Here is a 23,553-nt window from a genome sequence, read left to right as displayed (position 1 = left end):
TCATCTGGATCACGTTTGTTCCAAAAATAACTCTCCCAAAGGTTTCATTCCGTTTGGACTCCGTTTGTTATTCCTTTTCTGCGAAACACTGAAATAGGCAAAAAAACAGCAATTTGGGCTGGGCCTCCGGTTAATAGGTTAGTCCCAAAAATAATATAAAAGTGTATAATAAAGCCCATTAAACGTCCAAAACAGAATATATAATAGCATGGAGCAATCAAAAATTATAGATACGTTGGAGACGTATCAGTGATGAAGATGGTGATGTTGATGAAGACGATCACCGCGGCGATGGTTCCCCCGATGGCACTCCGGCGCCATCGAGAGAGAATGAGAGAGGTTCCCTCCTTGTGCTTCCTCCTCCATGGCCTCCGCCCTAGATGGGGAGAGGTTCTCCTCTGGTCCTTGGCCTCCATGGTGATGATGGCCCCCTCTGGGATCCTCTTCCATGGCCTCCGGTGATGATGTCCCCCTCGGCAGGGTGCCGGAGAGGGCCTAGATTGATTTTTCGTGGCTACAGAAGGCTTGCGGCAGCGGAACTCCCGATCTAGGTTTATTTCTGGAGGTTTTGGGATTTATGAGAGGTGTTGGCGTCGGGGACAAGTCAAGGGGGCCCACGAGGCAACGACAAGGTAGGAGGGGCGCACCCTAGGGGGGTGGGGGCGCCCCCCACCCTTATGGTTACCCCGGGACTCCTCTCTGGTATCTTTTCGCTCTAGTATTTTTTATATTTTCCAAAAATATTCTCTGTAAATTTTCAGCCCATTCCGAGAACTTTTATTTCTGCAAAAAAAAACAACACCACGGTAGTTCTGCTGAAAACATCGTCAGTCCGGGTTAGTTCTAATCAAATCATACCAAAACCATATAAAATTATTATAAACATGGCATGAATACTTCATAAATTATAGATATGTCGGCAATGTATCAGATACCTCCACCTATGATGTCTACATGGTAGATACACCTAAAAAGGATGAGGATGATAAAGAGCCCCCTAAACGTCGATGTACAAGATGTCGTGGTAAAGGCACGGGCAACGAGGACGCTGGCAACGATGCTAACGAGAACGACGACGCCACCGACAATGGCGCTACCCCAGAGGATGCGGAGGAACAGAATTTAAGCGATATCGACGACGCCATGTCCAACGGGGACAATGATGACCCAGAGGCTGATACTTACTATCCAGAGTCTGAGGAGGACATGAGCTCGGACCCGATGAGTTCAACATCCCCAAGGAACCCCTTGAGGATCCTCGGCTTCACGCCTTCTGCATGCAGTTAATTAGTACTGCCAAAAGCATGGAGCAAAACTCCCAGAAGCTTCGAGCCGAACAATACAGGCTAAACGATAAGTGGAACCTCAGCGCTGAACAAGAACTCAAGGAAAGCTGCTCCCAGAATTTGACGAGGAGGTAGACGGTAGCTTGATGTCAAAGCGCGACTGGGTCGAGAACCCAAACCGCCTTCCTCAGGACCGAGATAGGCCAGGATGCGGATACCCCAATCCACCCGAGATACCTCACCGTTATGGCAAGGAGCCTCTTCCGCCTCTGAAACCTTACAAACTGCAGAAGAAATTAGCATCAAGATCAACCCCATCACCTCTCAAGATACGCCATGCCCGACGAGCCAACATAGCAAGGTTAAACAACTCTATATCTCCGAACCCAAAGGCCTTCCATATACTTTGGTCTCGTCATCACCTCCCAAGAGACCCAAATGGTCTTTTTGTTCCCTGCTTTCTTTCACACCAAAACTTCCTTATAAGACCTTTCAAAGAAAAAACTTCCTTATAAGAGCATTTATATGTTGGCAAAATCCACGTGGTAGCTTAAAGCGAGACATAGTCTCATGTAGATTTTTTTTGTTTGAGAATTTAGTCTCATGTTTTTTTGAGGGGGAATTTAGTCTCATGTAGATGCTCTTAGTTTTTTTTTAGAAGAATGTAGATGCTCTTAGTAATTGAACATATTTTCTCCACAGGCCAATACAGCCTGGACTATAGCCCGTGCTGGAATTTGGCCCCTTTGACGCCACAAGGCCCATGCCTTCCGCCTTGCACCAAGCCGTCTGATTGAAACGGACGGTCAGGACCGTCCATGAGCGGAGAAAAGCAGCTTCTGGCTCTAACCCTATCCCCATTTTGTGCAGTTAGCACGGTGGCGGGACGCCGGCGTCCATGGCGACGGATCTCCCGCGCGCTAATGCGATGCTCCCTGCCAAAGCTGCTACAAGGTGCACTACGCCTCCGTTTTATATCCAGAATTACATTGAAAATTCGAGTTATTGTTTCGATTCTCAGCTGCCGGCCATAAAGCCTTTTTTAGAGTAGATACTTGCTTGTTGCGTAGGATGTCTCTAGTGTAAATTGCTATTCTGTTTTAACTTTTTTAGAGTAGATACCTCATTAGTAATGTCTGCTTTTAGTTCATGATGTTTGCTTCTGTTTGTGTACCTGTGGGTATGACCAGCAGGTGGGGAAGAATTGCATGATTCAGGCAGTAACAGACGGCCTGCTTGGGCTTGGGATCAGTTGGTAATGTATGACAATGGGAAAGGGCAGCTCGGAAGAAGGATCTTTGGATCATTTAGTAGGGGCACTAAGACTATCATATCTTCAGTTACATGATACTATTTGCTTACATTCCAACTATTAGCCCATCCATTAATGAACTGGCTGCGTCTTTATTTATGGAACTGGGCCAACCAAGGGAAGTTACTGTCGGCCTCGAATCACCGAACATGGGCTGGAAGATCTCCTGCTATCGCCGTCCAAACAAAGCAAGGGAAAAGTAGAAGGGGAGAAGGACGACTATGCATGTCTATGCTCCTCCTGTTCGTAATGAGATGGAGTCCATATTTAGCATCTTTAGCCTTGAATTGTGCTTTACTTGTTTGTATGCCTTTTACACGAAGCTCAGTTTTCTTTTTATAGTGTATGGTTTACATTGGTTCCACTTGTCTAAAATTTGCAATTGCCGATTGATGCGCATGTATGATTTTTCAAGCATAAATATCAAAGCTTCGACTAATATATGTCCTCGTATAGTGATGTTCTCTCCATTTTCCTTTGAAAAAAAAAACAATGGCTAGATAACTACATCGTGACAATGACATGGTGGCCCCCCTGCTCCCCATCCCTCCCTCCACGTGCTAGTGCCGAGGAAGGTGACCGTTGTGCATTCGAATCATTGACAGAGGGGCGGAATATAATAATAATATTCTAGTGTAGGCGAAAGAGTATCATAAAGCAGCAGACGCACACAGAACTACAGAAGCAAAGCTGAGCAGAGACAGTACCGTTGCCAAGCTTCGGGGGAGAACCGGAGAAGAGACAGTACCGTTGCCAGGCTCCATCTGGAATGCTCCCGTCTCCCTGCCCAGTTCCAGGTAACCTGAGAGCAAAGCTTCTTCCTTGCTTCCTTGTGTTTGGTTCTTCCCCCTTCTGCTCGCCGTTCGTCCGACCCGGCTCGGATGTTCGAACTCTGCGCGGCGTCGCGTTGCCGCGTTTGAGTTCGAGTTTACCGCATTTCACGGATGTTTTCTTCCATGACGTCCTTGTGTCGTATGGTTGGTTTCAGTGATTCTTACTTGAGGTTGAGGGACAGCCATCCATGGCTACCATCCACGACATCGCAGTTGGGGCGGCTTTCAACATAGTCACCGCCGTCGCCTTCCTGCTGCTGTTTGCGTTTCTGCGGCTGCAGCCCGTCAACGACAGAGTCTACTTCCCGAAATGGTACCTCAAAGGCACGCGGGCCAGCCCGGCCTCCGCCGGCGCCACCGTGGCTGCGGCCAAGTATATCAACCTCGACATCAGCTCCTACCTGAAATTCTTGAGTTGGATGCCGGCTGCTCTCAAAATGCCCGACGATGAGTTGATCCAGCACGCAGGCCTCGATTCCGTCATCTATCTACGGATATACCGCACAGGGTATGTACCTACACTGCAGCAGCTTTCTCTTCTGTATTCCTTATTGTTATTTTCAGTTACAACAGTTTCCGCAAAAAAAAAAACCAGTTACAACGGTTGAGCACTGTATGTGGAACATCAGTGGGCTTATGTATACATTTTTTATATATCAATTTTTGCATAGCATCCTCCTTGTCAAGGATCCCAATCTTCCAATACCTCTATGTTTGTTAAACTTTTAACCAATCATTTGCAGGCTCAAGATATTTGTTCCGATTACGATTCTTGCTTTTGCCGTTCTGGTCCCTCTGAACTGGACCAATGATACACTAGAAAGTTTGAAGGTAGTCCACAGTGACATTGACAAACTTTCAATATCCAACATACCTTACGGATCTAAGAGGTGAGCAACAGGATATATATCTGAATAGTTTCTTTGTTTATCAAATGTGTTTTTTGTTGATTACCGAAATGCATTACTGATTTAATTTGATTCATATAAGTTTGTAGATATTCGATAGCGGTGCTGGCTTGCCACAAGTAAAATATCCATATGAAGGCATTTTTAGCTTTGTTGACATGTTGTAGCTAAATCTATCTGTACATTTGGATGATAACTTTCCTGAAGTTCCAGATTTTACGAATCTGCATACTGCTTGCGCTACTAGGTGCATGAACATCTTATAGGTGCAGGATCTTAGTGTTTTTTTGGGTTATAGACTAGTCATTTTACTAAGGTGTAAGCACACCACTATATAGCTTTAGCATTTAGTAGCTGCCCATCAAATTCAATCATAAGGGTCCTATTGAAAAAGGTATCAAAAATAGAAGGAAGTTTTTTTTTGTTGCTCTGATCAAAAGCATTTTGTTCCACCCATATTTGTTTGAGGTTCCTACTTTCTTGTATGTTCATCCACTTACCCTTTTTTGTGCAGGTTTATAGCTCACTTGGTTATGGCTTATGTATTTACTTTTTGGACCTGCTATGTACTTATGAAGGAGTATCAAATAGTTGCAAAGATGAGATTACGCTTTCTTGCTTCGGAGAAACGCCGACCGGATCAGTTCACTGTATGATCGTACTCATTGGCTATTCTCTTCCTATTTAGTAGATCGGGATGTTTAGTGTCCTGTGTGTAAGGTTTGATAAGTCAAAAAGCGTGTCAGACTGGCACAATTGTGGGGATATAATGACAACACACTTGAATTTTTTTTGTTATTGTGTCGATTGATAAATATTAAAACTTCTTATTGATGCAAATTCTGCACAGGATCTTTCTGCATTCTTGGTAGAAAGCACCTTTGTGACTGCAACTTCTACATGATCACTGTTTAGATCCCTTTTTCTGAAAAATAAATAAATAATGCTGCGTACAGCAAAGATCTCAGTTGAATGATCTTGTTAGATTAATGACCCTTCGATTATTCTTTTGATTCTGAGCCGTCAATGTATTTTATGTTAGGTTCTTGTGCGGAATATACCATCAGACCCCGACGAATCAGTTAGTGAGCTCGTGGAGCATTTCTTCCTTGTCAACCATCCTGGTCATTATCTTAAACATCAGGTGATCACTAAATTTTTGGAACATCTCCCATTCGAAGAATCAGATATTCGAGTTCGCAATTTATTGTTTAGCCTGCCTACCCCAATTTATTCATTTTCCCTAACATTCATTTTATTTGAGCCTTATATTTGCAATTCTTACTTTCTTACTGAATCCCTCTTTAGATGATTTACCTAGGGGAATAATATTTTTATGTCTTGTTGTTCTATAGGTAGTTTACAATACAAATAAACTTGCTGGTCTGGTTGAAAAGAAGAAGCAAATGCAGAATTGGCTTGATTACTACCAACTCAAGTTTGAGCGAAAAGCAGAAAGGCCAACAACTAAGGTTGGTCTGCAGACATAGTTAGCCATCCATTGCTTTTTATATTGAGCTTATCGTTTTATCACCATTTAAACTGGAACGCTGTATTCAGATATGTTTTGTTGAATTCCTTTTCTTGTATGTGGACTTATGTTACAGACTGGCTTTTTTGGATGTTTTGGTTCTGATGTGGATGCTATTGACTACTACAAATCAGAGATTGAGAAGATAGGAAAGGAAGTAAGTTACAAAATATGCATCCGTAAAACCTTTGTAGTATTCATCCAGGCAGGGCCAGGGGGTCGTTCTGACTAGATTTTTAATCTTCCTTCGGTCGTTTTTTAAGTGTTAGATTATCTATCGTGCATCAAATTTTGTTTGCATCCAACAGTCGGAATATTATCGTCTCTAATACGTGACAATGCACAGGAAGCTGAAGAGCATAAAAAGGTCATGAAGGATCCCAAGTCAATTATGCCAGCAGCCTTTGTTTCATTTCGTTCACGGTGGGGTGCAGCTGTTGCCGCTCAGACACAACAAACCAGCAACCCAACTGTCTGGCTGACTGAATGGGCTCCAGAACCTCGTGATGTGTACTGGAATAATCTATCTATTCCATTTGTTTCCCTCACAGTTAGGAGGTTGATAATTGGCGTGGCCTTCTTCTTCCTCAACTTCTTTTATGTCATTCCAATAGCATTTGTACAGACTCTTGCAAATCTTGAAGGCATAGAGAAGGCACTACCATTTCTAGAACCTTTCATTGAAACGTAAGTTTACTTCCACAATGATCTTTTTCCGCAGTTTCATGGCGTTTCCATAGCCTTTCCGTCGTCGCTGCAGAATTAGTGTGCAAATATATATTTTTAAGATGTCATATTGCTTGTCAGCTATTTTTCCGCAGTTTCATGGCGTTTCCATAGCCTTTCCGTCCTCTCCTGATTTCTGCTTGTCAGCTATTTTTCAGACCTTCCATTAAATCATTCATCCAAGGGTTTCTTCCTGGACTTGCTTTGAAGATCTTCCTCATATTGCTTCCAACTATACTCATGTTCATGTCGCAGTTTGAAGGATTGGTATCACAGTCATCACTAGAGCGAAGAACTGCATCCAAGTATTTTATATTCTTGTTCTTCAATGTATTCCTGGGGAGCATCGTTACAGGATCTGCTTTGGAGCAGCTTAATACCTACCTTCATCAGTCAGCTAATGAGTATGTCTGGTGTAAACACATTTACTTATTATGCATATAATTTTGTGGCAGCATGTAGCTCATATGTGGTTGGCCTATTGCATTTCATCTTATTTTTCCTAAGCTCGACGTTGCATTTTCTGGTGATGATCTTCTTACCTCACCTTAATTATGGGAGGAGTCCCTAACGGACTTAGCAGTGTTGGTGATAACTCTGCGGGCTGTGCCTCAATTTTTTTATGAGGGGGGCTATGCATCATGATATATCATTCTTGAAAGGGAAATGTCTGTCACATTGGCTTTAATGGCATTGGTTACCACAATGGAATGGTGCTCACCCATTTGGGGAAAACAAATTAAGGTTTTGCTCGTTACAGTTTGTTAACCCTGCCCTATCTTCTTTGACTCATGGACAACTCATGGTTTCGAAACAAACATCCACTATGCTTGCATAGATATTAGAGATTTAATTAAAATGACACTGCTGGTTTCTCTAAATTAGACCAACACGTAGAGTCGCTTGAAATTTGCAAAGAAATTAGTCAGTTGTGGTACTAAAAGCCCAGTGGTAAAACCTAACTCATGGACTTGGCATCATCGCTGTATATTACAACATGTGCTACCTGCCGCTGAACCTTTTTATTTAACATGCTGGTTACAGTTGATGTGTTTTTCTGTCGGTGCCCGTTATTTCGCACTGATCTTCAGTCCTACTGTCTATTTACCATGTATCTTCGTATTCTTAAATCGAATGGTGATCGCTATCCTCCAGTGAGTCTAAATGGCCTCTTTTGCAGCATTCCAAGGGTCATCGGTGTGGCCATACCAATGAAGGCAACATTTTTCATTACATATGTAATGGTTGATGGTTGGACTGGTGTAGCTCTTGAAGTATTGAGATTGAGGGCATTTATAATGTTCCACTTGAAAAACTTTTTCTTGGTCAAGACGGAGAAGGACAGAGAAGAGGCAATGGATCCTGGTAGTATCTGCTTGTACTGGTCTGAGCCTCGAATACAGCTATATTTCCTGCTTGGTCTTGTGTATGCTGTGGTGACACCACTCTTGCTTCCGTTCATATTGGTATTCTTTGCGCTGGCTTACGTTGTCTACCGCCACCAGGTAAAGAGCTCTTCACTAATACTCGAGAGATTTTTCGTTTGTTCTCTCTAAAAAAATTGACGGTTGAAAACTAGTGATGCAACCATGTTAGTAGCACAACCAAGTTGATGTCGACAATTTCCTATGAAAGCCATTGCATCCGTTTTACAATGTTTGGTTTCCTTGGCCGTCCTTGTTCAGATCATAAACGTCTACAATCAACGATACGAGAGCGGTGCGCAGTTCTGGCCCAATGTGCATCTACGCATCATCACAGCATTGATCGTGTCGCAGCTGCTTCTCCTTGGACTGTTAAGTACAAAAGGTTTGGAGGAGGCGACGCCGGCTCTTCTTGTTCTTCCCGTATTAACCATTTGGTTCCACAAGTACTGCAAGCACCGGTACGAACCCGCGTTTGTGAGAAACCCGCTACAGGTAATTAATGCTTGCACAAGCATTAGGAAGGAAGCTAGGTTCTTCGCTATCATATGGATTCTATTCTATGTCCTTGCTGCTCAAGTCTGAAGATGTTGTGGTTTGTGCAGGAGGTGATGAGGAAGGATACGCTAGAGCGCGCGAGGGAGCGCAACTTCGACCTCAAGGCGTACCTGGCCGACGCGTACCTTCACCCGGTGTTCAAGAGCAATGAGGTAGACAAGTTCTATGTCGCGGACGATCCCGGGGCGGTGGAGGTGATCGTGCCGACCAAGCGGCGGTCCCGGAGGATCACGCCGGTGCAGAGCGAGGACGGCGGCTCCGACAGGCTCTCCGTGATGGAGTCCGTTCAAGAAAGATAGCTAAGCCACGTGTATGTGTCTTGCAATTATATATGTGTCTTGCTCTTACGTGTATTATATATGTAACGGTAAAGCATGCATTAGGAATATATTAGTACTGCATTGACTTTGAGTGAATAGCATAAAACAACCACTATTGGCGTTAGGGTTCCAAAAAACTACCAGATTTTTGTTTGTCGCTGATAACTATCAGAATCGGCGTCGGCTGTTTCAAAAACCCTAAATGACCAAATGTTTTACAATTGATTGCACTTATAGGTCGGACCTGCACCTAAACGAACCGTTTGTTTGACAATTTGTTGGCCGTTAACTGACATGTGGGGTCCACTTGTTAGTGTCTCATCCTCTTTTCTCTCCCTCCTCTTTGCCTCCCTTCTTATCCTCCTCTTTACGGGCACCGTCGCACATCCATGGCCGCCGGCCACACTGCTGGTCCACGCCGCGCCGTATGGTACATCTGGCCGCCTCCTCTGCTGCCGCCCCGCCTCCGCTATTCCTGTTGCCCTCTGCGCAGCCAACGAGGATTGCCGACAATGGGCACAGGAGCCGAGCCCGTCAAGCTGCTCCACGGCGTCTGCGGGCACGGTATGGCTGCTCGCAGGACCACACTGCCCCGAGGAATGCGACGGAGCTCTGATTCAAAGGGAATTTTCCATGTTGTGACCGCAATGAGGCATCTGCTCAAAGATCTTATTTCTTTGACGGCAAGCCAACCAGCGGCCCAAAGTAACTGATAAGTTTGTTATCCAGCTTGACTCAAACACACCGTGTGTTACAGTGTGTTCATCTTCAAAACCCAATGGAGTGAATAGTATAAAACTACCACTTTTCATGTTAGGGTTCCATAAAACTACTAGATTTATGTTTGTCCCTGATAACTACCAGAATCGGCGTCGGCTGTTTCAAAAAAACCCAAATGACAGGGTGTTTTACAATTGATCGTAATTATGACAGGTCTGGCCCACGCGTTAGAGCTCTGATTGTTTGACCGTTAACTGGCGTGGCATAAAAGCAACCGGGTCCCTGCCAAAAAATAAAAAAGCAATCGGGTCCTTGTATTTTTTAAAGAAAGAAATCGGGTTCGTGCAGAGATCATCGTGCAGCTCACACACCCGCACAGCGACCTTGTCGGACTCCCTCCGGCCCCTCCCCGTGCCCGGCCATGTTGCAGGACCTGCGACGGGCTCCCTCCGGCTGTTCTCCATGCCCCGGCCGTGCTCTAGGCGAGCCACAGCCACGAGTCGCTGGAGCAGTCGGTACCGCTCTATGCGTTCGGGCCGCCATGCCCAAGAACTCGGGCTGCCGCGCCGAGGAGCTTGGGCCGCTACAGGTAAATTGCTTCATGCCCACTTTTCATCTGGTTGATCTCATTGATCTTAACCTAATGTGAGATTCTATGCTAGTCTGCCCCTGAGTTACTGTAACACCCTGGATTGTGGCCTTTTCTTCCTTTTTTTTCAAATCAAGTTGGTTTCATTTGGTGTTTGCGTTGGATCTTCTTTGAAATGGCTCTTTTTGGACTTAGCAAATTGGAAACTTAATTAATTCTGCTTACACTTGTTGTCACCAAGCTCCATCACTCTAACATTTTCACCCAAGCCCATTTCCCAAACTTTTTCTAAGTATATGTTCTCCTTTGTAAAAGAATATGTAATCTTAAGCACTTGGGTTATGAAGCAACTAACATTTCTGCCACTCCAAAAAAATTCTAGTTAATTCTGATAATTTATTTAACACAAATGAACACTAGAAATGCTACTAACCCATACAGGAACATTTCTAAATAGGCACACCATCCTCAATACAGTTTCTGGACTAAACTTGGGTTTAAACAGCAAGTACCTTCTAACTTGGCGCAAACTGACTGAAACTTGGCACACTCACTCACCTTAGCATCTAAACACCACTCACCAAAATCCAAACCCAGGCCCCTCACCATTTTTCCTTGGCACAACACAAACACTTCACTGCCAGGAGAAACCTGGACACAACACGTTTGATCTAATGCACCTGGAATCATTTGGTGACTACACCACACACACTACCTACATTGCATGCGTGAGCTACTGGACAAGGTTGGAGACACCCGTGCATGCCCAGACCCCCACTGCCTTGGTGACCACAGGGCTGGCATGCCAAAGAGCTAGCTCTACACGGCGCCCAGCCCCTGGCAGGTCAGCACCGATGCCACCGCCCGTAATGAGCTCTTCTTTACCTGGTTGCGTAGGATCGATGGCCCTCCGACGATGCTAGAAGCTCCGTCAGGACGGGGGCTAGGCGGGGAGCGGGCCTTATTCCACTTCCAGAAAGCCGTCACTTCGTCTTTCTGAGCATGGCACAAATCCTAACAAACTTTAAAAAATAAACAACCTACAGCCTAAAGAAAACTTAGAACTTGAATAAAGCTTCATCCATCGCAATGGAGCGAAATATGATCTTGACAGATTGCATGTAGACAAATTACAATTTCTTACATCACTCAATCAAATTCACAGTACCAAGCACTACCACTAAAATCATTGTTGCACGTATACATCCCACGTTGATCTTCACAGCCATGCCCTCGACACTAAAGAGGATCAATCTCTAGGCGTGACGGACGGCCGGAGTTCATTGTCATGGGCGACTACGCAGTGTCACTAGGAGCAGAGAAGAGAAGTCAATAGGAAGAATAGTAAAAGCCTGGAGCTCAAACATTGAGTTCTACACATTGAATACATACGGCATCCTACACTGAGAGGGCCGACGTGTGTGGTCAATCCTACCAAAAGAAATAAAAAACAACTACAAGTCCTGGCCCCACGTAATTTTTACTTGGTACTTTCACGTACTTTCAGTCTAGTAACTCATATTTTACTGTCATTGGATCAGAGTGGATGAACGGCTCCAAAAATTGCCATTCACCATAAAACCTGTAATAAGTTACAACTGGTATTGAGCATTAAATTGATGGCAAATTATGTTCTCGTTTACACTTGTTAACGAAGGGAAACATTACAGACAGTAACCGGACATGAAGAGGTAAAAATAGAGTGAGCAAACCATCAGAGTTCACAAATAAGGCTAGCAAGTTGCAACTATGAGGGTGCTTGGATACGTTTTAGTCTCATGACTAAAAGTAGTGGGACTAAAACTTGCTAGCCCCACCCATGTTTGGATCCAAATACTAAAGAGACTAAAATCAAGTTAATGAGCATTTATTATCCTCCAAACCCTCCAATCCAGAACTCGCCTGTGTTAAAGGAGAGGAGTTAAATGAGGAGAGAGATGACTAATCTATATTTTAGTAGGGGTACCCCTGACTAAAAAAATTTAGTCTCAAGACTAGTTTTAGCCCCTCTTTAGTCAGGGGTGCTTGAAACTTTAGCCTCTTAAAAAAACTATTTTTAGTCAGACTAAAATAAGTCCCTTGAATCCAAGCACCCTCTATGGCCTATGCATCTAGTGCGGTCATCCCGAAAATAGGGATCATATTTTATTTCGATGTATCATGGCTCGCTTTGTTTGGAGTTCGATTAGAGAGGTGGTTGGGTGTTCTTGGAACCCAAGCGGATTCAATGACTTATATAGATTGATCCGAGACGCTCCGAGGAGGGATCAGAGGTTTGCTTGGCTGGTCTTTGGGGCCGCATCTTGGGCCTTGTGGACCACGAGGAACAAAGCCCTCATGGAGGGAAAATTTATCCGCCGTCCGGCTGATCTTTTGTACAAATTGGTCTCCTTTCTGCAGCTGTGGAAGCTCCTGGCGAAGCCAAAGGACAAAGAAAGCGTGGAGTTGCTCGCGTCAAGGGTGCGGGCAAGGTGCACTGAGCTTCGACGTCTTGCGAGATAGGGGTCTTCATCGGTTGGGCGCCGCCCCGATCTCGTCTTCGTCCTCGTGTGGGTTGTGCCGTCTGCGTGGCACGCTATGCCCGGCGCTGTGTCGTCGTTATTGGCCTGTTGGCTTGTATCCGTACTTCGGCCTATGTGCCATCGTTTGTTTGTGTTGCTGTACTTCGTACTCCTTCCGTCTCATAATATAAGAACGTTTTTGACATTAGTGTAGTGTCAAAAACGCTTTTATATTATGGGACGGAGGAAGTATTTTGTTAGGGCCTCATTATTAAGGCCGGGCAGATGCCGCCGCTCTAAAAAAAAGTTGCAACTATGGACAAGCATGCTGCGCCATAGATGTATGCTGACAGCGAGTCCTGTGCTGCGCTGTTCTCACGCAAGGAACAGTGAAGAGCTGGGCATCTCCAACTATTACAGGAACGGGCTGGGCACGCACGCATGCATGCAGCCTGACTGAGAGAAAAGGAAGGTGTTGTGAACTGTGATGGGTGGTCGGTGTGGACTGTGGACGCCGGAACAGAAGCTCTGCTGGTTGGTGTCACAGTGATGTCCCAACTCAACAGTGGCGGTTCTTCCTGGAGTACAGACACCATACAGACATGGACCATGCATGCGCTCCATGCTCCGCCATACCCGTCTCCATTCCCCTGTCCAACTCCAACGTGATGTGGAACCACACGATGGTATGGTAGCATGATCTTTATTGGGTTTGTTTGATCGCGGGCATCCACTAACGTGAAGGAGAGAAGTCGGGTAAATTATTTATATCAACAGTAACTGCGTATAGTACCTGCTACAGGGGATATTCCCTTTTGCTCCTACGTGCATATGCACCCATTGTCGAAATACACATTTCGAAAAGTTGAAAAATTCGGAACAAAAATCCCGCGTGTATATCCGGACATTTTATGTCCGTTCACAAGGTTTCGGTAAAAAACGACGTTTTTTGTGGCTTGTGTAAAAAAGACAATTTCTGATGCTTCATTCTAACTATTCACGAGGCATTTCTTTATCTTTTTTACACAAGCCACAAAAAACGTCGTTTTTCACCGAAACCTTGTGAACGGACATAAAATGTCCGGATATACACGCGGGATTTTTGTTCCGAATTTTTCAACTTTTCAAAATGTGTGTTTTCGACAATGGGTGCATATGCACCTAGGAGCAAAAAAACCGCGTCTACTACAGTCGATAAATACAGTGTTCACTACAATGATTCTGACTTTTCTTCTCTGTTTTATACTAGTTTGCGCCGTGGCTTACCTGACTTCTCTCTTAGAGGATCCACTTACATCAGAGAGACCAAGAGGCTGCCTTTGCCATAATCTAGATCATATCCGTCGGAGCGGTAGAGTGCCAGCGCCCCGAGCAATGTTGGGGGTCACTTTGCAAAACAATGTATGTCTTTTTTTAAAATGATATATATCTATCTATCTATATCTATCTATCTATCTATACCTACCTATACTAATTACAGACTCCCAAAAAATTCCCACGTTAATTAAATTTTACGAGCCGTTAATCTAGTGGGACCGAATTATTACGGTGTAGATCAATCCACGTAATTGTAAGTTCCTATCTTTAGCGTTGAGAAAAAACAAAGGAAAAAAACAACGCTAGAAAATACAATCACCTAAACTTCTCTAGGAGATATCCCAAAAAACCCATGTAATTGCAAACCATTTATTCTATGGGGCCATGTTATTACTGTCCAGATCTAACATACAATGGATCACGACTTGCAAACCGAAGACTGCATGGACTCTCTTAAAAAAAACAAATCCCAACTCATCGGGCATAACCTCCGTGCTTTACCTTCGTGGTTGGTATCTCCTTCCTCTCTTCCCTACTGGCCCGAAGTTAGATCAGGCGGCAGATCACTTCTCCCGATCGATTCGTATTGCACCAGGGCAAAGCGGTTAAGGCCGACCTGGCCTTGGCCTTCTGGTGTCATCAGCCTCTTTCTTTGCGTCTTGCTTTTTGTTTGGGAAAATTTGGATTGAAAAGCAGATGATCGCCGCCACCAAGTTCTACCGCCGTGAGCTCCGCTACTCAAACGATGGTGTTACCACTACAGCCGGACATGCTGTTGCGTGTACACGACACCAACGTCTTATGATATGGACACTCATTGAACACGTGGATTCAGTGCTCACCGCCGTTGAAAGCTGCAGTAGGTCACCGCTGCACCATTCTTCACCACCGCTGCGAGCTCCACTTCTCAAGGATGGGATCTTCTAGGCACCAATCAAAGAAAGAGAGAGATATGAAGTACAGAGAAGGAAGTGATGGTGTTGCCGTCACTGCTGTGGACATTGCGTGTACACGCTGCTCCCTGTGTTTTCAAGTAGATTGTGCTCTGCTTGCTGCGTATGCATGGGATCTTCTAGGCACCAATCAAAGAAAGAGAGAGATATGAAGTAGACAGAATGAAACGACCCCCCGTGTTTACAAGCTGATTGTGCTCTTCTTGCTGCCGGCGCATGCAGATTTTCTGGTCACCAATCAGAGAAAGAGAGAGATCTGAATTGCAAAGAAGGAAACGACTAGGAGAAACTCATGAAAAACAAACTGTACAGATTGCTCAAAGGAGAATTTGATTGGAGGACAAAAGGAAACACGGCAAACTGAAAGAGATTAAGGCATGCTGGAGCCAATGGGAGGAGAGACAAATATAGGGCAGGAACGAGAATTCATTGCCTTTGTCCAAAATAAGTGAGGGCCCATAGAAGTGTGATTCCACATTGCACAGGTAAGCCCTAATTATTTATTAGTAGTAAAACAGATAGATGGGTTGGAGAGGTTCATGCTAAGTAGTGATCTAGAGACAGTATGTCTCACCCTCTAAAGTTAGATGTAAAACTGTGATTAGATAGTCCCTAATCTCAGATTAAACCAATGGCTAAAGTAGTGGGGTTCGTAGGAACCTTACCAATGGTGCAATTGTTTTTCGATTCTGATTTATGGTTTGTAGGTTACAACGGTAATTTGATGTTGGCATTGTACTCCCTCCGTTCGGAATTACTTGTCACAGAAATGGACGTATTTTAGTTGTTGATACATCCATTTTTATCCACTTTTGACACAAGTAATTTGGAACGGAGGGAGTAGTGTTTAGTAACAACAGAATACTGTTTAGCCTATTTTCCATTGAATTCGCGAAACAATTACATAAAGTTTAAAGGATGAAAGTTGCAGATATTTTTCTCTGGAAACCATGGGTTGTAACATTCTATTTCTGGACAATCATATTATAGCTTACAAAGCAAATAGTACAGGAGCATGCTTAAAATTGTGTGTCGATGTGTAAGAAAACGTTAGTTTCAAAGGGTTCATGGAGGAACCAGTATGAGTTGTACTGTATGTTTGTATCCAAATTTTTGAATATTTTCTTAACTGAGCTTGGCTGACAGGTCTTGGCTTTTGCAGTCCATGGTTATTCCGATCACCCCATTTAAAGGAAGTCCATGAATGGTTTTCTAGATGCTTAGGCGTCATGAGGCAATACCATTAAGGCATGGCCATCCACGCTGCCTGGTACAGGACATTCAAATCACGTACAAGGCCATGTTTAAGATTATGGTTAGTTATGCGCAGGTTCTACAAGGACATTCACGCAATGCCATATTCAAAGTGATGCTGATGTGAGCGTCATTCTACAGGCCGCCATTGCGCAAGGTTGGCCAGTGCAAGAACTTGCTCAGTTCACTCCAACAGGGAAATTAAGAGGCTCAATTATTCCAGAAGAGTAAAGGACTCTTAGCATACAGTAAAAAGAATTACAATTAACTATGACATGCAAGTGTATAGATCTATATACACGCATGTTGAGGTATGTAGTCGTCTTGGATTTCATAACTACCATTTCTATGTACATGTGTTCCCATAAAAGGAGTATGTACAACAACTCAAGTATCATCAGGTACAAGTCGTCACGGCGATGCTACAGCGAGGAGACCCTTCTTAAGATTCTGCAGGCTGCACCTGGCCAGCTCTGGATCTCCATCTCTACTATAAGATGGCTGTAAGTCAACACATGATATGCACTTGGTAAGATTCTCCTTATCCAGCAGAAAAAGGGAAAAAAAAACCAAGATTACTGATTGACTTGGTCTACAATGAAAGGAACCGGTAGTCACACAAAAATAGAACTATACGAGTCCCAATATTTTTGTAATTTTCTAACTTTTTTTTCTAATATGTAACGTTGATAACTACTTTTTGTATGAACATGCAAATATCAGAAAATAAAATATATTCTGAAAAACTTTCATGGCAAATTACTCTAATAACACAAATTTCATCTGTGCAAACTACCTAAATATGATTTGCAATCATTTCAAAAGAGAAATATGACGTCAAACTTCCTAAATCATCTTCGACGTTAGAATATATCTAGATTTTAATTTCTAGCTTCTTCTAAAAAATACTAGCTGCAAGAACTAAAGTTGTACCTAGCAACGAGATAGCAATAGTTTTTACGGTATGTGTACAGGGGTACATGTTCAGCCGCAGTTAGGGAAAACCTTTGAAAAAAACGTAATGTTTTACATGCAGCACAAGTTGGTACAATGCTGTAGAGACGACATGGGTTGAAGGATGAGGTAACTATAGAGAAACCTGAAGTGATCAAAGGAAGCAATCAACTCAATTATGACTTACTCCTATAAAATTAAATTACAGAATTTGATACATACATTGACAATCCTATTACGAATCTTCCGTGCTTTCGAGTTGTTAATAATTAATACAACCAAACAATCTGATTTTTGTTTCCTTTATTTGTTCATACAATAGTAGTTCAGGATATAATAATTCCATGAAGAAACTAAGAGTGAATTTTCTTTCTACATACACGACACTTTACTTATATTAGCCAGTACAACTTTATAATATTTATTGGTTTCTTGCCAGCATGTATTGTGACACAAATTATGCAAAAAAGATCCTAACTCGGTTATTTATTTACAAATTTATTATTGATTTCTAACAACAGCATATAAGTACAAAATACATAGGTACAATATTTGGCCGGTTTATAAGGCCCAAGGTCATCAACGAATAATCTACGAAAGATTCATACAACTTAATTTTCTATTTGTATATTATTAAACGGTGTATCATATTCTGTTATCTTGCTTAATGTGATCCTTATCCATTATTCCATTACATTAATGTTTCAAACAAGAAAGTTTATCTTCTCAAAGTCTTCATTCTCCTCCTCATATATTATTAAACTGTGGAAATGAATATGATATCTTTCATATACTCGGGTTAACTCACATAAGATGTTTTAGATCACTATGTAAACTAATATAATACATTTTAGATTATTAAATAGTGATCTAAAATGTCTTATATTAGTATACGGAGGGAGTGCTATTTATGTGTTCTTTCACATAAAACAAGCCCGTGCAACGCACGGGTTGACGACTAGTATTCATAATCTGTTATGGCAATACAAAGAATAACAACACTAACAAATATTACAGTTAGATCTGTGGACCACCTAGCGATGACTACAAGCACGGAAGCGAGCCAAAAGTGCGCTACCATCAAAGCCCCTTCATAACCGAAGCCGAGCAAACCATCTTGTAGTATACAGTTGAGAAGTCACCATGCTAAGACACCAAAGGTCCAACACATCAGAACAACAACCGTCGTTGATGAAGAGAACCATAGATCAAAAGAATCAACGTAAACGCCCGAACGAAGACGATGGTCTGCCGAATCTAGATTTATCCTTCACCAGAAACGAACGAAGACCGGATCCAACCAAGTCGCCGGAAGTCCAGCACCGACCTATCGTGAGGTTGGGGGGTGCTTCGATGCATTTTGCAAAGGATCATTGTGAGAATCATACCTCAGAAAGAGGCGAGGGGTTGCACTCATCCACTCAGCCTGGTAAATTGACACCAAAAAGTATCATGGTGCGAACAGAGCTGAGATGCAAAACGACGCAGAGTTTGTAGTCGATCGGGAGCGTTGCAATTTCTGGTGAGCGACCGTCACTAACGCGTTGGAGTTAGCGGGTCATGGGACGTGACACCACCCAGATTATTTTATCAAGTGGTTAGTACTAATGCACCACTACGAAAGCAGGATAAGCAAGTTCCAGAGATATTTTTCTCCAAGTGGTTCGTGACAGTACAGGATAAGCAAGTTCCAAGAATATTTTGGCTTCCTCATGTTTCGTCACACGAAGCACTAGGAGGTCAGATCGCCCGACGTGAACACGGTTCCAGCCCGTGCCGTGTGATGTGAGATGTACCATGTCCTCCTGGTCTGGTCAAATGAAAGCTACAGCCATCGCTTGTCTGCTTGTGTACACAGAGGAAACGTGACCCATGACCCCCCTATCCTTTAAATGTTCACAGCTCCATACCCACGCCAACACCTTGCTCTCTTTCATGCAGCAGGTCCTGTTCATAGATTTGTTTTGCCACTTCAGGGCTCGTAAAATTGCTTCTAGCAAAGTAGTAAGATCTCTTGGATCTCTAGCGGTCTTGTTGCATAAGCTTCTAACTATTTGGATCGACAAAAGGTTTTCTAAAAGGATGGAGCAGACCGGATTTTATAGCAGGGACGGCCCCCTTAGTTAGGTGTGAAATGGTTTGAAATGTAGGAACATTTACAGCCGAACTTGTCAAATCCGACCCCTCAAACGCCCGGGAACGCGTCAGGGCGCGTCTACGGACACTTACTGGTCATGTCTCAAATATTTGATTATACAACCGGACACGTTAAGGATGTTGGTTCGGTCGACGACAAGGTAGAGTAGGGCATGGGATATGAGCCGGCTCACGGCACTCAAGGCATCGCCGTCTTCCATGCCATACTCTTCCTTGTCAGAGTCCAGAACCCAAAACGGTGCCGGTGGACGTCAGATCGATGATGGATCCGAGCCGGCAACATTTACCACGACGAGGTTGTGCCGCCCGAATTGCTGCAGCATACGGGGCGCCGGAGAATGTGACTCTGCCTCGCCGACATCCACCGCCGTGAGGGCTGCTGTCGCCTCCCACGCCCGTTGCCTCGCACGACGGGCACGCCAAATCATGTCTGCACCGGACGACGCCCATGGTGCGTCATGGCCTCGGCACGCCAACGGAGGGGTTTCGCGTCCGCCGTCGCGTTCGGACGCCAGACAGACTGCACCGCCTCTGGTGAGGCATTGACGACACACCTAGCGCCGGATCCATGCGCCATTTGGACGGACACAATGGATTCCCGACGGAAGGAGTCCAAGCACTGCCTCGCACGGGCCTCCTCCCAGAAGCAGCGGGGCCGCGTGGAATGAGCTTGGGTCAACGGATCTGGAGGTGAAGGACTCGGATCCGCTGCTCGCCATGCTAGAGACAGGTGGAGATCGCTGAACAGGAACTTGGGTGGCAGAGGGGAGTGGAGTGAAGTGGTTAGGGTTTGGCTCGGTGAGCGGATGGGGAGGAATATATGTGGGGTCGGGTGGGCCAGCATGGGCCGGGGCGGAAGTTGCGGACGTGCACGAGCGCCCCCATATCCATCCCATATTTGGGCTGGATATGAGAGGTGCTGGTCAACCCGGGCGTCCCCATATACGCCCCATATTTGGGCTGAATATGAGAGGTGCCGGGCAACCGGGCGTTTGAGGCCCGTTTAAGGCGTCCGTCTAAGTCGAATTTTTGTGACTGGGCCTTGCCCGGACGTTTGAGGCGGGTCTGGGTGCCCGGTTGTAGATGCTAATAGCAAGTACAATAGTGGGCTATAAGCCCACTTACATGGCACATATGTGATTGAGACAAGAAAAAAAAGGATGGACTCTAAGTGCATGGTTAATAATGTAGTCAACTGTTTACTATATGATGTTGGCATATCATATATAGTTATCAGTTATAGTCACTCATACAACAATGTTAGCTATAAAAGTAATATTTATTTCACTTTCTTTTTATCTTTTTCTTCATATTTATTACATTTGCATATATAGCTATAATCTTGCATGACAGCTCACTCCCACCATTTTCCATGTCTCTCTCCTCCATATAGGCAAAAGTATCATGTAAGCGGACTATAAGCCCATTATTGTATATGCTCTAATGCAAGAGCCAGCCTCTACGCATGCTCCTAAGTAAAAATATTTAATGGGAGGAAAGAGGTAGAGAGAAAGTTAAAAAAAAGTTATAAACGTATAGCCAATCTTATGACCAACCCTATTGTACGAATCTCTACCTAATAATAAAGCACGTAGGGTTTCTGCTTGTCCGTCGCACCGTTTTGCAAAAAAGCCCCTGCGTTTTCATGAAATCAACCCGCAGTCCGGATTTAAGTCATACCGAACCGTTATTTTACAGTTTTTCGAAAAAAAAACCCTGACTTTTTAGGTATTTCATCTGCGGATCATACTTAAGTCAAACAAATGCTTTTCTAAACCATCCATATCTTTTAAACCGTAACTCCGATTTAAACATGTTATATATGAAATTTGATTAGAAAAATATGTAGAATATGAATATAAGATTATTTTAACCTGTTAAGTATTTATAAATATTATTTTGGAAGATATTTAAGTCAAACAAATGGTTTTCTAAATTATACGTATCTTTTAAACCGTAACTCCGATTTTAACATGTTATATATGAAATTTGATTAGAAAAATGTGTGAAATCTGAATATGATGTTAACTTTACCTGTTAAATATTTTTAGATATTGTTTTGGAAGCAAACTTATAACTATAGCGCATGATCCATTTTTCTTTCGTACAGACTTCTCATCGCGAGTGTGAGAGAAAGCGAGAGAGAGAGAGAGAGGGAGAGGGAGGAGAGAGGGAGAGAGAGAGGTAGAGGGAGGAGAGAGGGAGAGAGAGACGTCTTAGGATTAACCACATTCAAACACGTTTTGTTTTGTGTGAACACTAAGGCCATCGCCGGCGATGGTGAGAAGAAGGATAAGCGGCAACACGAATATGACCCGTCGCTTAAATAAAGGAGATGGGCCTATTGTGGTCTTGAGTGATGGTTGTTCAGTTAAGAGTGTGTGTTGTGTTTTTCTCCCGTTGCAACGCACGGACTCTTTTGCTAGTAATTAATAATGTTAACTCTTGTTGACATAACATCTCTATATAGACAACAGCTTGCTATACTATTATCCATGCTCTAATCAGCTTGGCATGGATTCCTTAGGAAATAAGCGGTCAACTTTGAAAGTTGTTGGAGAGCTTCTTGAAAATTCGCGAAACCTTAACCGCCTGAATATCATACACAGTAACATGACATGAAAAGGTAAAAATAGACCGAGCTAACCATATCAGGAGTTCTCAAATAAGGCTAGCAAGTTGCAATATACGGAAAAGCATGCTGCGCCATAGATGTATGCTGCAACCTTGCTGACTGCGAGCCCTATTCTCCTCTCTCAAAGAGCGGTGAAGAGCTGGTCATCTCCAACTATTACACTTGCAGGAATGGGCCTGATGGAAAAAAGAAGCTGCTGCTGCGAACTCTGATGAAAGTGGTCGGTGTGGACTGTATAGCTAGGGGGGAAGCATTCCTGGTTAGTGGCACAGTGAGGTGAGAACCGAACGCAACAGTGGTCGTTCCTCCTCGAGTATTTCCCCATACCATCACGGCCAGCTACCCATACCGCCGGCGCCATACATTTCCATTCTCCTGTCCAACATGGAGTGGAATCACACGTCGGTATGGCAGCACGATGCTTGTAGGGAGCGAGGGGCTGCCTTTGCTCAAATCTGGATCCTATCCGGGGGAGTTGAGTGCCAGTTATCTCTTCTTCCAATATTTTTCAAGAAAAAATTAATCTATTCATAATCTGTCATGTCATGTAGTACAAAGATCAGCAGAGGTAACAAAAATTATAACCTGGCCCATGAACCACCTGAGGATGACTACAAGCACTGGGACGAGTCGAAAGCACGCCGTTGTGGTCGCCTCTCCCTCACTGTAGCCGGGCAAACTTTATCGTAGTAGACAGTCGAGAAGTTGTCATGCCAATGCATTAGAGGATCTGCGCAATAAAACAGCAACTGTCACCGACAATAAAAAAAACCAATAGATCGTAATGATCATGACCAACATGTAAACAAACAAACAAAGGCTATGGTCTGTCGAATCAAGATAGATCCACCGAAGAAGAACAAAGACTTGATCCAACCAGATTCACCAAAGATCAACACCGACATATTGTGAAGTTGGCGAGTGTTTCGATGCATTTTGTAATGGTTCATTGTGAAAATCATACTCCCGCCTCCTTCCCTAAGAAAAGCCTAGGGTTCCTCTGCCTCCTGCCGGTGCCGCCGCCGATCCGCCTCGTCTCCGTCGCCTTAGGGCCATGGCGGCGCGGTGGATCCCGGTCCTTTCCGACGGGAGGGCTCTGTTTTTATATGTTCATTCGAGTTTTGTTAGGGTTTTTGTTCTGCTCGAGAAGGTGAGACGGTGGCGGCTCCCTGAAGATGAAATAAGGTTCTCCCGCCTCACCCCACGTCCCAATGGTGTGTCTACCATCGTCGGTGGGCGTGTGGAGCTGTGTCTCCGACAGATCTGTTTTTGGTGGATTTGCTCGGGACAGGTCGTAGTTCGTCTACGTTCGTGTGTTTTCAGGTTGGATCCTTCCGATCTAGACTACTTTTCATCGACGGCGGTTGTCGTTCTGCTGCGCTGGTCCTATGGGGTCTTAGCACAACGACTTCCTGACTGTCTACTACGACAAATTTTGCCTGACTCTAGCAAAGGAGGGGTGATAACAAGGGTGCGTCGTTGGCTCGCTTCAGTGCTAGTAGTCATCGCTAGGTGATCTATGAATCCTGAATGTATTTTGTTTTATTTGTGGTGTTCGTTGTACTGTCATGATTG

General features: G+C 44.0%; 1 protein-coding gene across 3 annotated transcripts; it reads left to right on the top strand.

Annotated features, from left to right (window-relative positions):
- Positions 1–2,090: 2,090 nt before the first annotated feature.
- Positions 2,091–9,132, top strand: LOC109748530 (calcium permeable stress-gated cation channel 1). 3 transcript variants are annotated; one of them, XM_020307554.3, is made up of 14 exons: positions 2,091–2,240; positions 2,480–3,173; positions 3,238–3,395; positions 3,587–3,939; positions 4,175–4,321; positions 4,854–4,989; positions 5,382–5,483; positions 5,695–5,811; positions 5,947–6,027; positions 6,217–6,557; positions 6,755–7,000; positions 7,777–8,101; positions 8,282–8,515; positions 8,626–9,132. In XM_020307554.3, the coding sequence occupies exons 4-14, from the start codon at positions 3,620–3,622 to the stop codon at positions 8,875–8,877; spliced, it is 2,301 nt and encodes a 766-aa protein (XP_020163143.1). In that variant the 5' UTR covers positions 2,091–2,240; positions 2,480–3,173; positions 3,238–3,395; positions 3,587–3,619; the 3' UTR covers positions 8,878–9,132. The 3 variants fall into 3 exon arrangements, with proteins under 3 accessions (XP_020163143.1, XP_020163147.1, XP_040242833.1); XM_040386899.3 differs by having other exon boundaries at positions 2,115–2,240; positions 2,477–3,173; XM_020307558.4 differs by lacking the exon at positions 2,480–3,173 and having other exon boundaries at positions 2,097–2,240.
- The last annotated feature ends 14,421 nt before the right edge of the window (positions 9,133–23,553 follow it).

The sequence above is a fragment of the Aegilops tauschii genome, chromosome 1 (assembly GCF_002575655.3).
Source record: "Aegilops tauschii subsp. strangulata cultivar AL8/78 chromosome 1, Aet v6.0, whole genome shotgun sequence".
In the NCBI taxonomy this organism is placed as follows: domain Eukaryota; kingdom Viridiplantae; phylum Streptophyta; class Magnoliopsida; order Poales; family Poaceae; genus Aegilops; species Aegilops tauschii.
The sequence above is the reverse complement of the archived record's forward strand: the minus strand, read 5'-3'. Positions and strand labels throughout refer to the sequence as shown.